Source organism: Elephas maximus, chromosome 1, assembly GCF_024166365.1.
Source record: "Elephas maximus indicus isolate mEleMax1 chromosome 1, mEleMax1 primary haplotype, whole genome shotgun sequence".
Taxonomy (NCBI): Eukaryota; Metazoa; Chordata; class Mammalia; order Proboscidea; family Elephantidae; genus Elephas; species Elephas maximus.
The window spans coordinates 15857450-15874545 of record NC_064819.1 but is presented as its reverse complement, the minus strand read 5'-3'; the positions used below and the strand labels follow the sequence as shown (position 1 = coordinate 15874545).

General features: G+C 46.6%; 1 protein-coding gene across 1 annotated transcript in view; it reads left to right on the top strand.

Moving 5' to 3' along the window:
- Window positions 1-17096, top strand: part of ITGB5 (integrin subunit beta 5) — a 135920-nt gene that overhangs the window by 89728 nt on the left and 29096 nt on the right. Inside the window, exon 10 of the mRNA XM_049878730.1 lies at window positions 5056-5485. Within this exon, the coding sequence (XP_049734687.1) occupies window positions 5056-5485 (430 nt within the window). The remainder of the gene's footprint in view (window positions 1-5055; window positions 5486-17096) is intronic.

The following is a 17096-nucleotide window of genomic DNA, read 5'->3' as shown; positions in this document are numbered from 1 at the left end:
CTGCCTCTGTCATCTGTTTCACCCTTTCACGTCTCAGAACTGGCAATTCCTGTGGAGTGGCTATGAGTCGGAATCAACTGGACGGCAATGAGTTTTATGACTCAGAAGTGATTAGGTTTAGGACCCACCCTACACTGGTTGGAAATGCTGCTGGTGCAGTGGTTAAGAGTTACGGCTGCTAACCAAAAGGTCGACAGTTTGACTCTGCCAGGCGCTCCTTGGAAACTCTATGGGGCAGTTCTACTGTGTCTTATAGGGTCACTAGGAGTTGGAATCAACTCGATGGCGGTGGGTTTGGTTTTGGTTTTCTACACTGGTTGACATAACAAAAGAATATCCCCTATTTCCAAATAGGGTCACATTCACAGGTAAGGAATTAGGATTTCAACACATATTGGGGGGCAGGGGGAGACACAATTCAATCATAACAGGACAGGTGGGTTAAAGTTGCAGCCAGGTGGCTCGTACCTCGTTGTAATCAGAGATTACTGCAGAGGTGGTGGAGGTGCAGGCAGAGGCTCTGAGGTCCCTTCCAACTCAAGGTGTGCTTCTGTGACTTGATCCTGTGTTGTCTGTATTCAGAGAACTGTCCAGGCAAGAGGCAGGAGAGGTGGCAGGGGATGGGGGACAAGGATGCCCTCAAAGAAAGCTATCCCTTAAATAAAACCGGAAAAGCCCAGATTCCAGTGAGATTCTCTTCTCCACTGATTTTGGCTTTTTCCCTAATGTTTCTCCCCTGGTCCTGACACCAACAGGGGCAGCCTGAGTGGGCCTGACCACTGGGAATCAGCTTTCTCACTCACGGGTTCTGACAAATCAGTATGCAAGTGGCCGGCTGTGTGGTGAGGACTAACGCCCAGGACAAAGGACCCAGTGAGCCCGTCATGGGCTTCCCACGGCGTCCCCGCTCTTGTCCACTCCTCTGGGGCTTTGTACCCTGTGCCCATCCCCAGGGCTTTGTCCTGTTGAGATCCGGGTGGACTTGGCATCTGCACAGCTCAGGGTTTGGTGGGACAGGGTGGGGGCTGGGCAGCTCTTTGAAAGGGTGGCTCAGGCCTGCAGCCCTGTGGGGAAACCAGAAGCATCACAATGAGGTTCGAATAACAAGACCAGGCCGGAAAGCTGCTATCTCAGTGAGCTTCTGTGGAATCTTGGAGTGGAAGACTGGGAAGTCTCCAGAAATGGGGAGTCTTCAATATTAGCTGGAGTCCTCAGTAATCCTGGGAGCAAGGCAAGGGAGCTTCATTCCAGCCTCCTGGGATTTTTTTTTTTTTTTCTTTTTGATCCAACGGGGAAAATGGACTTTCAAAGGGGAGTAGGAAAACTGACCAACTTCCTTTTACATAAGTGCTTTTTATAGGCTCTGTGGGTCCAGCAGGACCCGAGTCCCAGCCACTGAAATAGACAGAAGCTGTCTCTGGTTACCAGGTGGCAGTGGACTCTGCACCGGTAGGCCCTTAATTAGACCAGAGCCTTTGGCTGAGCAAGGCCCCAGGCCTGCTTTGAAGCCATGTCCTTGCTTTCCCCACCAGACAGACAGCGTGTGAGTGTTTCTAAGTCCCAGGTGATGTCCCAGTGCTGATTCAGAGGCTCTCCTGAGCTCTCCGCTGACTCTGGGGCAGACAGACACACACTGACCCGGCTGAGGAGATTCCATTCTCTCCTTCACTGCTTTCTTTATCCCTTGACACAGGCAGAATTTCCTGAGGGAAGGTCCTGCTCACAGATGGCCACTCCCCACAGTCATTCAATAATTAAACACCTTTGGCTGCTGGTCCAGGGTTCTGTCTCTCCAGCAGAGTTGTAGCCCCAGGACATGGTAGCTTTAAGCAGGCCGCTGCCCCCTCTGAGCCTCAGAAACTAATCTGTACACTTGAGTGTCTGTCCGCCCATGCCATGATACAGCCTTATGCTTCTTTGACCTCTTATTTCCAAAGTGCGTGAGGTATAAGGAAAAGACATGGACTTTGGCAACAGCCAGTCCCAGATTTGAGTCCTGGTGCTGTGGCTCGCTAGCACAGGGACTCTTAGCAAGTTGCTTAGCCCCACTTTGCACCTCATAGGTGAGTTCACATGAAGTGGGGGGCTAATGACTGATGACCCCGCAAAGCTGCTTTAAGAAGCAGAGGAAGAGTTGGCATTCTGTGATGGTCCCATGGACGGCTTTGGGCATATTCTGCCCCTGGCCCTCTTCCTACCACCAGGGTCAGGTGGTTCCCAGCGCAAGGCAGCCAGTGAGCCAGGTAGGTTCTTCCTTGGTACACAGACCTGAACGCTAGACGCTGGCCCTGCTCCCCATTTCCGGAAGGCAACCTGCTGAGGAGCGTTCAGGCTCAGCCCCGTCCTCACCAGCCATGTGACTGTGACCAAGCTCACCAGTCTGTTTCCTCCTTGGTAAAGTGTGGATGCCTCCTCACAGAGCATGTGAGAATAAAAGAGGAGCCCCTGGGAGGTTAATGTGTTGTCTACTAACTAAAGGGTTAGAGGTTCGAGACCACGCAGAGGTGCCTCTGAAGAAAAGACTGGTGATCTACTTACAAAAAAGTCAGCCATTAAAAACTCTAGGGAGCACAGTTCTACTCTGACACATGGGGGGTCACTATGAGTCGGAATCCACTCATTGGCAGCTGGTTTGGTTTTTGAGAATAAATGAGATGTTTGCAGAAGTGCCTAACACAGTGCCTGGCATGTAGTAGGCACTCAGCAATTGGTGACTATGTTGCAGGAGGTTTCAGTGCTCTTGGGTGGACCCCTTTCTTGTTTCCTTGGCTCGAGAGGCCACCGTTTGCCTCAGGAACTTAGTCCTGAACTTGCTTTTGCCAATCTCTCCCCTTTGTCTCTCCCACCCATGGTAGGACATGGTGGTGTGGACATGGTGAGGGTGGGACAGTCCAAGCTGTCTGCCAGCTGGCTTGCTTCTCCCATGTCTTCTGACCCTGGGTTGCTTGTCATGGTCCTCAGCTCACCTGCCCCAAAACATCCTCCGTTTGGCTCCTTCACTTATGCTCTCTCCTGGAACTGCGGCTGCTACCAAGGAGGACTTTCTCAAGGACCTAGAGAGCTGGATCTGTCCTTCTGCTCCCTCACCCCTGAGGACATCCTAGATGTAACAGAATCTGAGGGAGATGTTATAGAATTAGTAGAGATCCCAAAGGAGGCATGATGGTTCAGTGGTAGAATTCTCACCTCCCACGTGGGAAACCCGGGTTCAATTCCTGGCCAGTATGTTTCGTGCACAGCCACACCCATCTGTCAGTGGAGGCTTGGTGTCGCTATGAGGCTGAACAGGTTTCAGCAGAACTTCCAGACTAACACAGACTAGTGAGAAAAGCCTGGTGATCTACTTCTAAAACTCAGCCAGTGAAAACCCTATGGATCACAAAGGTCTCATCTGCAAGCCTGGGCAGTGTTTTGTTCTGTTGTGCGTGGGGTCACCAAGAGTCAAGGGCTGACTTTATGGCAGCTAACAACTGCAAAGATTCCAAGTGATAGAGATCTGTAGAATGTTTAGAAAAAAATATTTTTAGTGTTTTCAAGAATATATATTATTACCTTAAGAAGTTATCGATGACTTTTTCAAAATCAGCTTTATTCCAATCCAATTAGTAGAATAAAGAATAGTAGTAGCTAAAAGTGGTCCCTAACCCAGGCTGAGCTTCAGAACGATCTGTGGAGCTCTTTGGAAAATAAAGACAGCGGGGCCCAGATGAAGGCAGTCAGCATCAGGAGTGGGCACATGGGTCTGGGCGTGCCACTACAGGGGAGAGGCACTTCATGATGGCATTTCGTCGGGGCATCCCCACTACCTGTCTGGGGTTTCCACAGAGCTTATGCTGCGCTGCTCTGAGGGGAGGGCTGGGCGATTTGAAGCCCACCTGGTTCCTTTTCTCAGTGGGAGGAGGAGGAGAGGGTGCAGGAGTTATGCTCTACTTCCTGGACTCTAAAAAAAAAGCATCACCCTGGCTTCCTTATATTCCAGCCACGTGAGCCTTTCACAGGCATCTCCCCTGCACCACCATCGCCACCCAGCTAGGTCCACCTTTCTTTCCATTTCCAAGGCAACCCTCGAGAAGCTCGGGAGTTAGCAACACTCCCTTACCTGTTTTGTTTATTTAAAGAAAAGTCTGTGCACGTATATGGTGTATTTCCTCCAAGGATGACTCTTCAAGACCACCCACAGAGAAATTGGGGTGCAGGGAGGCTCAGGTTGGGTCTGTGGAGAGAGACCAGCAAGAAGGGACCCTAGGAGTCATCTCATCCCTCCTCTAGCAGGGAAGGAGATCTCCCTACAGAGGTGCAAGCAGTTGGCCAGAGTCTATGGACTCCTTCCAGCGTGGGCACCCACCACCCGGGTTCATGGGTTCAGGGGGCACCGCTGTATCCCCTGTGTCTACAATGCCTGGCACAGAGGAACCAGTACCGGTTGCCATCAAGTTGATTCCGACTCGTGGTAGCCCCCAAGTGCGTCAGAGCAAAACTGCTCCATAAGATTTTCAATGGCTGATCTTTCGGAAGATTGCCAGGCCTTTCTTCCGAGGCATCTGTGTAGACTCAAACTGCCAACCTTTTGGTTAGCAGCTGAGTGCGAATGAATGACTTTTAAAATGGGGTGGGACAGGGGAGAGGTGTACTGCAGCCAAGGGTGGGGAGAGAGTAGAATAAGGTGAAAAGAAGGGGAGAAAAGGGATTGCATAAAGTTTTCCCTGATTCCTTTTACCTTGCCATGTGAGCCCGTTTCCTCAGGATTGTGGGGATGAAAAGGTGTTAACACACCTGAACAATCTCTTCCTTGAGAAAATGAGGGAATTTAGTGATTCCAAGGTTTCTTCCTACTTGAGTCACACCGGGGCTCTACCTGTGTGTGTGGAGAAGGCTAGATCTCACGGCCCTGTTCGCTTGACTCAATGGCAACTGGATTTGGTTGCTTTGCCCTGCACCGCCCCTTGCCCTTCGAGGGCCTCAAAGGAGTCCGGCCACTGGATGGTTGGGAAGGCAATGCTGATAACTCCCTTGACATGCAGTGGCCACCATGTCCCCTCCTTTGCTTCTGCCCAGGCGACCTTTGATGTGTCAGTGGAGGCCCGGAGCTGCCCCGGCAGACAGGTGGAGCAGAGGTTCACCCTGCGGCCCGTGGGGTTCCGGGACACCCTGGAGGTGGGGGTCGCCTACAGCTGCACGTGTGGCTGCAGCGCCCGGCTGGAGCCAGACAGCACCAGATGCAGCGGCAATGGGACTTACGTTTGCGGCCTGTGCGAGTGCAACCCCGGCTACCTGGGCACCAGGTGCGAGTGCCAGGAAGGGGAGAACCAGAGCGGGTACCAGAACCTGTGCCGGGAGGCCGAGGGGAAGCCCCTGTGCAGTGGGCGCGGGGAGTGCAGCTGCAACCAGTGCTCCTGCTTTGAGAGCGAGTTCGGGAAGATCTACGGGCCTTTCTGTGAGTGCGACAACTTCTCCTGTGCCAGGAACAAGGGAGTCCTCTGCTCAGGTAGGCACCCCCAGCCAGCACCTGTGCTCTGAGCCACTCGCAGGCACCTGGGCACCCCCAAAGCCTACCTTTTGCTCCTTCTGCACTTCCTTCTCTCCCATCCCCGGGAGTGTCGCTGTCTCGGGTGGTGGTGGAAAGTGTCTCCCAGTTGTCCTGGGAGAATAGGGTGGACAAGCCTTCCCCCCAACAGGCATTGGGGTGGGTGGGGTCCAGCATGTCAAATACAAAAGCAGGACAAGGCACGCCACATAAGGTGCATTGTCAGAGGTGGAGGGTCTGCTTTCCAGGCTTACTCCCCAGTTAATGCAGGAACTGCCTGCATAGCATACCTGACAGGTAGGTGCTCGGCCTTTTCTTGATTACCTCCCAGGACGGGGAGGTCGCCTGGTCCAGTAGTGACCATTCTCTGGTTAGGCGTTGTATTTATTTCCCATTGTAACAAATTACCACAAACTTAGTGGCTTAAAACAACACTGAATTTATTCTTTTACAGTTCTAGAAGTCAGAAGTTCAAAATGGGTCTTCTTATTTGGCCAAAATCAAGGCATCAGCAGGGCTGCATTCCCTCTGGAGGCTCTAGGGGAGAATCTGTTTCCTTGCCTTTCGCAGCTTCTAGAGGCCGTCTGTATTCCTTGGCTTGTGGCCCCTTCCTCCGTCTTCAAAGACAGCTGCATTGCACCTTCATCTCTCTGCTGTCTGCTTCCATTGCCACATCTCTTTCTCTGATCCTCGTGCCACTCTCTTTAAAGGACCCTTGTGATTACATTGGATCCACCCAGATAATCCAAGATCATCCCTCATCTCAAAGTCCTTAATTTAGTCACTTCAGCAGAGTCTCTTTTACCACGTTAGATAACATACTTATAGATTCTGAGGATTAGGACATGGACGTCTTTGTAGGGCCATTTCTCTGCCTACCACAGGCGGAGCTTAAACATCTCTCTTTCTATTAAATAGAAACTTGTTTCTCAGTAGCTTCTAGCCTCTTCCATGTAACAACCTGTCAGACATCTGAAAGCTGCTTTATTTTTCTCTGTTATCCTTTCTCATCTGGGCTAGACGTACCAAATCTCTTCGTTCTCTGAGAGCTCTCTCATGTCTCAAACATGATCCTCAGAACTGAACATGTTATTTGTCGTTCCAGGTAATGAAGGCTCAGCCCAGAGTTCAGCTGAACGTTCACTTCCTGTCCCTCCACTTCCATTAACCCGTCCTACATACATTCGTTTTTCTTTTAAGGAGTCAAACATTATACTCTTGAGCTTGTTTTTAATTTTAACACGAGAAGTTTCGAGAATTTTAATTTTTGAATGAACTATAGCCAAGCCAAGTTTTTATTGTGTCATATTGGAACACTTGACTTTTAAAATCTAAGACTCTAACATTGATACCAGTTAAATATAGCCTGGCATTTCCCATTCTGGAGTTGTATTCTGATGAGATGCTTTAAACTTGTGTCTCAAAAGGGCCATCGGGTCCAACAGTATGCCATCTGCAAATATAGTAAGCTGAATTGCTTCAGTAAGCTGAATTACTTTAGGCACTCCTGTAGTTTTTTCTTCAGACTGTGTGTTTTGTGGCTCCAGAGGTACCTCCTTGAGAATAGTCTTCACACTGAGAAGTGTTGGTTTAAAGGCAACTTAGAGAGCAGTTGGGAAGATATATCACATTCATGTGAAGCAAACCAGGTGTGTGTAAGTGATATGTCCTCATGGCAAGAGTAACCATCTATGCTGAGGGCTGCACAGAAGTGGGTCAGCAAGTAGGGCTTCCTGGGAAGACCATGTGATGAGACTAGTCTGAGGACACCCATGGATGTAATGGGACCAGAATGTTCACAATTGGCATTGCCCTGAAAATGTAGGACATAGGGATGTCACAGAAGACTAAGCTGAGTGGGAGAGTTAGGACTCCATGTGCTAAGTGATGATAGGTTGGTATTAGCTGGATGGTTCTGTCTGGGTTAGCAGAAAGAAGTGGGCTTAGTAGCAGGCAGACCTGGTCTAGATCCATTACGTTCCGTGCTGGTTGTGGGACTTTGGGTGTCTAGTTGCTGTGAGGAATAAGCGTGTGTGGAAACCACCTATTACATTGCCTGGCACAGAAAGAGGGCTCACCTGATACTTAGTTATCTAGTGCTGCTGTAACAGAAATACCACAAGTGGATGGCTTTAACGAAGAGAAATTTATTCTCTCACAGTCTAGGAGGCTAGAAATCTGAATTCAGGATGCCAGATCCAGGGAAAGCCTTTCTTTCTTTTTGGCTCTGGGAGAAGGTTCTTGTCATCAATCTTCCCTGGTTGAGGAGCTTCTCAGCGCAGGGACCCTGGGTCCAAAGGATGCGCTGTTCTCCTGGCTCTTGTTTCTTGGTGGCATGAGGTACCTTTGTCTCTCTGCTTGCTTCTATCTTTTATATCTCAAGAGATTGATTTAAGATACAACCTAATCTTGTAGATTGAGTCCTGCCTTATTAACATAACTGCCACTAATCCTGCCTCATTAACATCACAGAGATTAGTATTTACAACACAGAGGAAAATCACATCAGATGACAAAAAGGTGGACAGTCACACAAATCACACAGTCATGGCCTAGCCACTTTGACACACATTTTGGGGGGACACAATTCAATCCATAATACTGACTCCTTTACCAGTCAGTGCCACGACCTCTGGGGAGCTGCAGCTGGTGCCCAGAGGGAGGGAGGGGTTGGCCTTGCCCCTGAAAATCACAGGGCTTTTCCTAAGGAATCCCAGCATCCTGGGTTGGAGTTTCTATTCCCTTTAGTAGACACACACACACATACACACACACCTTCTATAAGTCCGGCAATGTCTGTGGTCAACTTTAAGTAGTGCTTTTCTTTTTAAGAGAAATAAGAAAATATTATCACAGAACTGTCCCTCCCTTCCCCTCAGTATCCCAAAATAATCCTCGGATACATTTTCATCCTAGAAGGCTGCTTGTGTCCATATTGCCTGGGACCAAGGGCTTCTCAGTCAGACTAACATGCGCAAATCCCATCTCCACAGCTCATCAGCCTACCATCTTCGTTGTCTTGGAGTTTCAGCTTTCCCGTCTGTAAAAATGGGCCAATAGCACTTGCTTCGGAATTATTTTGAAGATCGAAAGAGATGACATAGATGAAGGCCCTGGCTCCAGGCTTGGCACAGGACAGGGTCCCTGCATGTTAGGTCCCGTCCCTCTAGGTCTTCCCTCCCTCTCTAAGATGTCGTTCCTCTGAATGTGGTGCAGAGCCCGGGAGCAGTGGGAGATGAGGCCAGTGACCCTCAGGAGAGAACACCAGTTTACCATTTTGGAAACAGGAATATTCTGGAACTGAGTGGACATGCAGCTTTTTGTTCATCTATCAGCATGCATAGAGCTGATCTTGCGTTTCAGAATTCTGCCAGACGCTACGTCCAAAAGCCCCAGGGGTGCTTTTTGTCTGGCTCTTTCCTCCATCCCCATACAATCCTGTGGTATTGGGAGATTCTCACATGTCACCGGGTAGAGGAAACATGAGCAGTGCCAAGTCTTTGAGGCTCCCAGATGAACGATGCTTCAAGTCACTAACTTCTCTGGGGTTGCTGAGATGGAGTATCTCCCCCCACCCCACTGGAAAAGCCACATACGTTCATTAAAGAAAATTTGAAAAATATAGGGAAGTTGCTGGCTATGTGGTCAGTCTGACTGTACCGTCTGTCTCCTTCTTGTTGACCAGGTTTAATTTGGACCATCTGGTAAACCAGACAAGAACTCTTCGCCCTCACTGTTTCATATGCTTCCCTTCCAAAACTGTGCTCAGTCAAGAGAATGACCTTGCCAGAGAGCTGGAGGATTAATCTTAGGTCTAGAATATTCTGAAGAGTAGAAAGAAATAAACCATCCATAATTCCATCATTCGTATCTAAGAGGTTGTATGTCCTTCTTTTTTTTTTTTTTATTTCCTTCCAAATTTTTTTCTCTTCTAAGTGTGTGTGTTTACTGCTGTATAAAATTTTGTCTCTTGCTTTTGTTGTATATTATATCCTAAAGCAACAACTAGTTAAGAGGTTGAAGCTATCCAAGACTTCCTGGGGAAAATAGTTTCTGGAATGAGATCATCGTTGCATGTTTGATAATTTCGGGAGGACTGAAAATTGAGCCCAGCTCCAGGCAGGACCACACATTTATGCGTTGGCTCCTTGGACGTGGTTGTAGCACCCAGCACTTCTTTATCTCTCAAACACTGCAGCTTGTGCAGGAGGCAGCTGTGAACCATGGGCGAGGAGTTCCAGCCCCCAGATCCTTGGCACCCACGGTCAGCGAGGGGTTTCACTCCAGGTTTGTGTGCGTTGGTTTTGAGTTCTTGGTTTGCTGTTACAGTTGGGGTTTCTGTGGGAGAGAGGCCTGTTTCCCAACAATCACCCTGGTCTTGAAGATGCTGACTCAGTGACTCACCAGCAGCTGACTTCAGTATTTTTGTAGTTTTCCCCACCGCTTCCCCCGGCAGCCGCTACCTAGAAGGGGTTTGAGTGGTTGTGGTCTGTCTTCAGAAGCAAGAAGGGGACAGAAGTGTGAACTCGAAGAAGGGGTTGAGGCAGAACTAGGGCTAGAACTGGTAGGGATACCCTGGAGAACCCCCTTCCAGTTCTCTATGGTATTTCCATCCATAAAAGGCTTATAGTCCTTGCCCCATAGCAAAACACACGACTAAGAGAAAATACACCAGATTACAGGTTTGTAACATGTTATTGTTAGTTGCTGTTAAGTCGATTCTGACTCATTGCCGCTCCATGTGTGCAGAGTAGAGCTGCTCCATAGGGTTTTTAAGGCCATAAAAATTAGTGGTGAAGCAAATCTGGTCTAATTTAGGTCTAAGGTCTGGAAGCAGTGGAACAACTTCTGCCTTGTTGACATTACTTTTGTGACACATTGTCACGGGATTGTGTGCACGGTCAGGGCTGTGGTGTCTCCCACTAGTTGCTGGAAGAACACAGCTCAGAATGGTTCTGTCCACAGTCTATGTCTGTGTGTGCAAGGGTGCTTTGTGGGGCCGTCATGAGGGTTTCTGTTCTTTTGAGCTTCGTTAAGTTGTGAACCTTCTGAGCCCCTCTACTAAATGAATATGGAAAGTACTGCATGGTCTTTTCAGTTGTTTCAGTGTAAGAGAAGATTCTTGCTTAGACTTTGTTGTTCTTCGTTGAGTTCTTGGGATTTGAAACGAATTTGGAAACAGTGCATTTCTTGGGATTTAAGTTACTTCATTGTGGTAAATCGTGGAAATCAGCCTCAGCCCTGGTGTTTTAGCCTTCTCTGTACTTAGAATGACTGCAGGGGGGGACGTGAATTGTTTGCTCATGGCCAGCCTACTTCTTCAGTTTCATATATTGAGAAATTTAAATCAAATAGGATATGGGACTTAGAACAGAACCCTTTTGGCCTCATAACTATGAGATCCTCCTGAAAATACATCTAAGTCTCGTATACTTTATTTCATCAACAAGTAGGATATTTAGTCAGTTTATCCAGATATATATGTATTTTTATGGCAGTCTGCTCCTGCAAAGATTACAGCCTTGGACTGGACGCTCTGTTAACCCAGAACTGAAACCATTCCTGAAGCCCCGTCTTCAGACAAAGATTAGACAGGACTATAAAATAAAAAATAATACATGTGAGGTGTGTGCTTCTTAGCTCAGTCAGATACACTAGACCAAATGGGCGGCTCCTGTCCAGAGGCAGGATGAGACGGTAGGAAGGGACAGGAACTGATTGAATGAACATAAGGAGCCTGGAGTGGAAAGGGGGAGTGTGCTGTCACGTTGTGGGGATTGCAACTAATATCAACAAAACAATATGTGTGTACATTTTTATATGAGAAATTACCTTGAGTTGTAAACTTGCACCTAAAAAAAAAAAGCACAATAAAAAATTTAAAAAAGATCACAGCCTTGGAAACCTGGTGGAGCAGTTCCAGTCTGTCCTATAGGGTCACTGTGTGTCGGATTCAACTCGATGGCATTGGGTTAGGAATATAGGGAAGGTGATTAGAGGTCAAGGGCGTCTGCAGTTCTCTCCCAAACAGAAAAAAAATGGAGGGTGATACTAGTGGCTCATTTTTAGTGGGCAAGAGCCAGAGTCCAAGCACAGTCTGAGTGTGTAGGCTGACAGTTTTCAGCAGGTTTAACAAAGTTCTAGTAAACCTCTCCAGGTAAAGGTACCTCTGATATTAGGGCCTGGTTCTAGGCATCTTGATTCTGGCCAAATGGAACATTTCCTATGGCAAGAGTTACCCACATGTACTTTAAGAAATACTTCTCACAACATTTATATTGTCCATTTATTTGTTTTTTCTTCCAGAAATGTAATTTTCACCTTCAGAATTAGTACCCTGGTAGCCATTCTGGGGCCATGGTCACAGCTTTACCTTCTGTCACTGCATTGCAATTTGCACATTTCTTAAATGACTTGTTACAGGGCCATCTTGAATGTGGCTTTCTTGACCAAGGTCTCCAAAAGTACCTTTTGAGTGAACCAAGATTTGACATAATTTCCCAGGAAAGAGACTTCTTCATGAGATTGCCATCACTGTGTGCCTCAGGTGGGAGAGCCTGGAAAAATCTTAAGATCTTTTCATATCTACTTATCTCTGCTAAGTTTGTTGATGGTTACCTAGACACTGTTTGTAAATTACAAGGATGCAAAATATATATATTTTCTGGAGGAAGGGCTCCTCTCCCCGCAAAGAATCCCACAAGGCAGAGGTTTGGGAATCTGTGTAGCAGTTTCCCTCTCCTGGTATCTATGTAAATCCTAATTGTCCACATGACAGTGAATGCCAGGAGAATCAGATTCCATTTTGGAGACACGGTGTATGGTGGCTCTGAAAACAGAATTTGTTGTAGGATTCTTCAATAACTACAAGGAATGATAGGTCCATAGTTGGTAAAGATACTTCCATGGAAGACCATTGACCAGGACAGTTGAGGACTGATGCATGTCCCTCAGGCTTACAATGATAACAGGTAAAGCTTCCAGAAACTGTGCCATTAACCAGCACAGAGACATTTCTCCTTGTTCCTTCCATAGGGACATTGTAGTAACCTCTTTTCTTAAAAAAAAAAAAATTGTTTTACTGTGATAAAAAAATATATAACAACAGTTGCCAATTGAACATTTTTACATGTATAATTTGGTGGCTTTGGTTATATTCATCATGTTGTGCAACCATTGTCACTGTTCGTTTCCAGATTATTCCACCATTAACAGAAACTCTGTGTCCCCTGAGCTAAAGCTTCCCCTTTCCCCCTTCCTCTTACATCTAGTGACTGCTAATAAATTTTTTAAAATTGTGCTTTAAGTGAAAGTTTACAAATCAAGTCAGTCTGTCATATAAAAATTTATGTACACCATGCTATGTACTCCTAGTTGCTCTCCCCCTACTGGGACAGCACACTCCTCCTCTCTACCCTGTATTCCCCGTGTCCATTCAGCCAGCTTCTGTTCCTCTCTGCCTTCTCCTCTCCCCTCCAGACAGGAGCGGCCCACATAGTCTAATGTGTCTACTTGAACCAAGAAGCTCACTCCTCACCAGTATCATTTTCTATCTTATAGCCCAGTCCAATCCCTGTCTGAAGACTTGCTTGGCTTTGGGAATGGTTCCAGTCTTGGGCTAACAGAAGGTCTGGGGACCATGATCTCCGGGGTCCTTCTAGTCTCAGTCAGACCATTAAATCTGGTCTTTGTATGAGAATTTGAGGTCTGCATCCCACTGTTCTCCTGCTCCCTCAGGGATTCTCTGTTGTGTTCCCTGTCAGGGCAGTCATTGGTTGTAGCCGGGCACCATCTAGTTCTTCTGGTCTCAGGCTGATGGAGTCTCTAATTTATGTGGCCCTTTCTGTCTCTTGCGCTCATAATTACCTTGTGTCTTTGGTGTTCTTCATTCTCCTTTGCTCCAGGTGGGCTGAGACTAATTTATGCATCTTAGATGGCCGCTTGCTAGCGTGTAAGACCCCAGACGCCACTCACCAAAGTGGAATGCAGCATGTTTTCTTAATGGATTTTATTATGCCAGTCGACCTAGATGTCCCCTGAAACCATGGTCCTCAGACCCCTGCCCCTGCTACTCTGGCCTTCGAAGCATTCGGTTTATTCAGGAAATGTCTTTGCTTTTGGTTTAGTCCAATTGTGCTGACCTCTCCTGTATTGTGTGTTGTCTTTCCCTTCACCTAAAATAGTTCTTGTCTACTACCAAATTCCACTAATAAACTTTGTTCTCTATACATTTGCCTGTTTCATACAAGTACGATCATACAATTTTTGTCCTTTTGTGACTGACTGACTTCACTCAGCATAATGTTTTCAAGGTTCATCCATGTTGTGGCATATATCAGGACTTCAGTCTCTTCTTGGATGAAAGTATTCCATTATATGTATATACCACATTCTGTTTATCCAGTCATCTGTTGATGGACATTTAGGTTGTTTCCACCTTTTGGCTATCGTGAACAGTGGTGCAGTGAACGTACGGGTTTTGTTTGCATTCCTGCATTCCATTCTTTTGAGTATGTACCTAGGATTCAGATTGCTGGGTTTTATGGTAGCTCTATGGTTAACTTTTTGAGGAACCATCACACCATTTTCCATAGCAGTTGTACCACTTTGCATTCCCATCAGCGATGGATAAGCGCAGTAACCTTTTGAGGCATCCTTGCATAATGGAAAGAAAATGACGTTGGAATGAGGCAAATCTGGATCCTAAACCTAGCACTGCCTAAATTTTATACTTCTGTGACTTTGCATTCATCACTTTACCTCTCTGGGTCCTGTTTTTCTTATCTGTCAGATAAAGAGAACCAAACCCTGCCCCAGAGAGTTGTTGTGAGGATCAAATAGGACAATATCTGTAAGCTCCCAGCATAACGCCTCGCTACCAGGGATGTGGAATAAATTTTACTACTTGGCCTCCCCACCCTGGAATATTTTCTTCCATGGCATCTAAGCAGATTGGTTTCAGGAAATTCTCAATGGGCATGCCAAATCCCAAGGCCAGGAATTCTCTAAGAATTCCACCTGTATCCAGTCATTGCTCAAGTTCACTTGAAAGGCAAAAAAAGTACCAAAATTTAGGGCTTAATCATACGACCAAGCAATATGTTCTTCAGACAAGTCACAGGAACCAGGTGAGCTGGGCTGTTCCTTTCTGGAGCCAGCCAACCTCCTGAAGCTTGAAATTAGAGAAAACTCTTCCGAAAAACCAGACCATAATAACTATGTGATCTTAGTGCAGCTGCAGATACTGAGACCGTTCTCTCTCACTGAGGGTCATTTTGTTTTAGGTAGGTCGCTACCTTCATTCAGTCATCAAGAGTTCATTGAGCATTCATCATCTGACAAGCACTGTACTAGGTACCAGGGAGACAGAGTCGGAGTTGCTCACAGCCTTGAATTCATTTCTAAATTTGTGTTGCTCCTGGAATTTCCCACTTCTCAGAAACTTTTGAGAGTTGAGGAATGGGATATGAGTCATCTTGAGCTTCTACCTTCACTATCCAGACTTATTTGAGGTCTTGAAAGAAAAGAGAGTGTTGGGATGCCATTTTGAGAACCTGCCCTTATCCCTGTTCTGGGAGTGGAGCTTAGCTCTGGGAATGGTGTTTACCTCACTGGCTTACCTCACTGCTCAGGCCCTGTTCCCAGGCACATTTTAAGCAACAATTCAATAGTGATTCTGAAAAAAACTGGAGTAATCTAAGTATTGGATCTCCCCCCACCACCATTCTCTCTTTACTTAGAAAGGGAAGAATGCAAAGAGGACACTGTGATGAGGATTCCATGTGTGCCTTTGAACTTCAGACCTGATCCTTAAGGTCATTAAGTTTGGTTCATGAGGGAAATGATGAAATTTTAAAAGCAAAGGAAAATCCCAGGAAGACCATGAGCAGGCCAATATAAGATCCTAGTGATTAGGTTTAGGTCGTATTAGCTTTTTGATATCATATGATAGCTTATTAGAAAATTTTCCATTCTGACATAAATTTGAAAACTATGAGAAATGCTTTGGTGGCTGAAAGAGTTATTCTGAAGGCTCCTTTGATCAGTTTCTTGAGTGTTGAGCTGGCACTTTGAGTTTGGTCTTGATTTTGGATACTGAGACGTAGTTCGTTATAGGCCTCTGCTGCTCAGTGTTTCTGACAGGGTGGGGGTGGGATTGGATGGAACCTTGGTTTTCTTTTAAGGGGGTGTCTCCGTGATTCTCAGAACACTGACCTAAGAACTCCACCCAAGTGCTCCCTTGTGTCTAGAAGTTGGGTTTCCTGTTTCCAGGCACCTCCCAAGCCCTGGCTTCTGCCCTCTCACTTATCACTCTAGCCCGTAACCACCACCCCAAAGTCTTTATTAGCTGAGCCCAACTATCCTAAGCAAAAGGAGTAGACTTCATAGGCTGGTATGTTCTTTAACATCACACAGTTGACCTTCAGCAATTGGCAAATGCTGTAATATTCACGGAAATTCCTATCTTAATGCCTTTTTAGTATATTGAGATGATTTCCTTGTGAACAACCTGAGGTGAGTTGGTTAGTGTTTTGCATTCATCGTGAGTAAGCAAGACATAGAAGGATAATTTGTATCTGATACCTTTCCTAAGAGCACCAATCACAAAGTGAGTAAACTGTGAACTATTGACTTTGATTATTTTACATTTGGGGAAATTGAGGCCCAAAATCTGGAATCTCTTTGTGATTCTCGATCATAGATTCAGACCAGGAGATCTCTGCACTGCCTTTTGCAAGTAAACAGTGACCGTATTTCTACCTAACCTTACTTGTTTTCATTAGCTTGAGACTCTTTTCAAATCTCTGAATTACCCATTTAGCCTTCCCTGCCTCCACCCAAGCACTGAGCCCACATTTTTCAAGTCTTACCTGAGTAAGTGCTCTTTATCTTCATCAAAATTTTAGGAAACATTTAGTCTCTGTTTTCCTAAGTGAGTTTCTCTGGGTTACTTAAGGATATGTTGGACACAGCAGACCAGGCCTGCAGGACCCATGCGGAGGAAGTGACTGGTTGAGGTACCATGTTGTGATTGTTTGGTGAAAGGCACAGAATGTTCAGTGGGTGTGTGGCTGTTGTTATGGATTATACTGAACCTGCTTTCCTTAAATGAACCTTTGTTAGCCTATTCTAATTTACAAAGCAGTCTTGATGTGAATGACCTCATTTAGTTGTTATTACCATGCCAGGAAATTGGTGCCGCTGTTACCGATCCTACTTGTGTAGGGGAGGATGTGGCTGAGAAGATTGGCAGGCGGGCCACACTTCCCATCACTGGTTGACCCAAAGCCTTGGCTCAGGAAAAGCCCACCTCCCCATATCCTTGAAGGCTGCTCTTCTTTGGGAGGCTGTTTGCCTGCTTTCTTGTGGCTTGGCTGGCCTCCTGGCTGCCAAGCTCAGTGTGGCCCACGCCTGTAATATTTCAGACCAGCTCCATCCTCTGAGAGCGCTTCACTGGTCTCAGAACAGTGGCCAACTTGGGGTGGAATATGGCAGCTGTTAACCAGCCACGACAACACGACAACTGCCCAGGTTGAAAATAGCAACCCTCTCATCCTGTTGCAGTGACCAA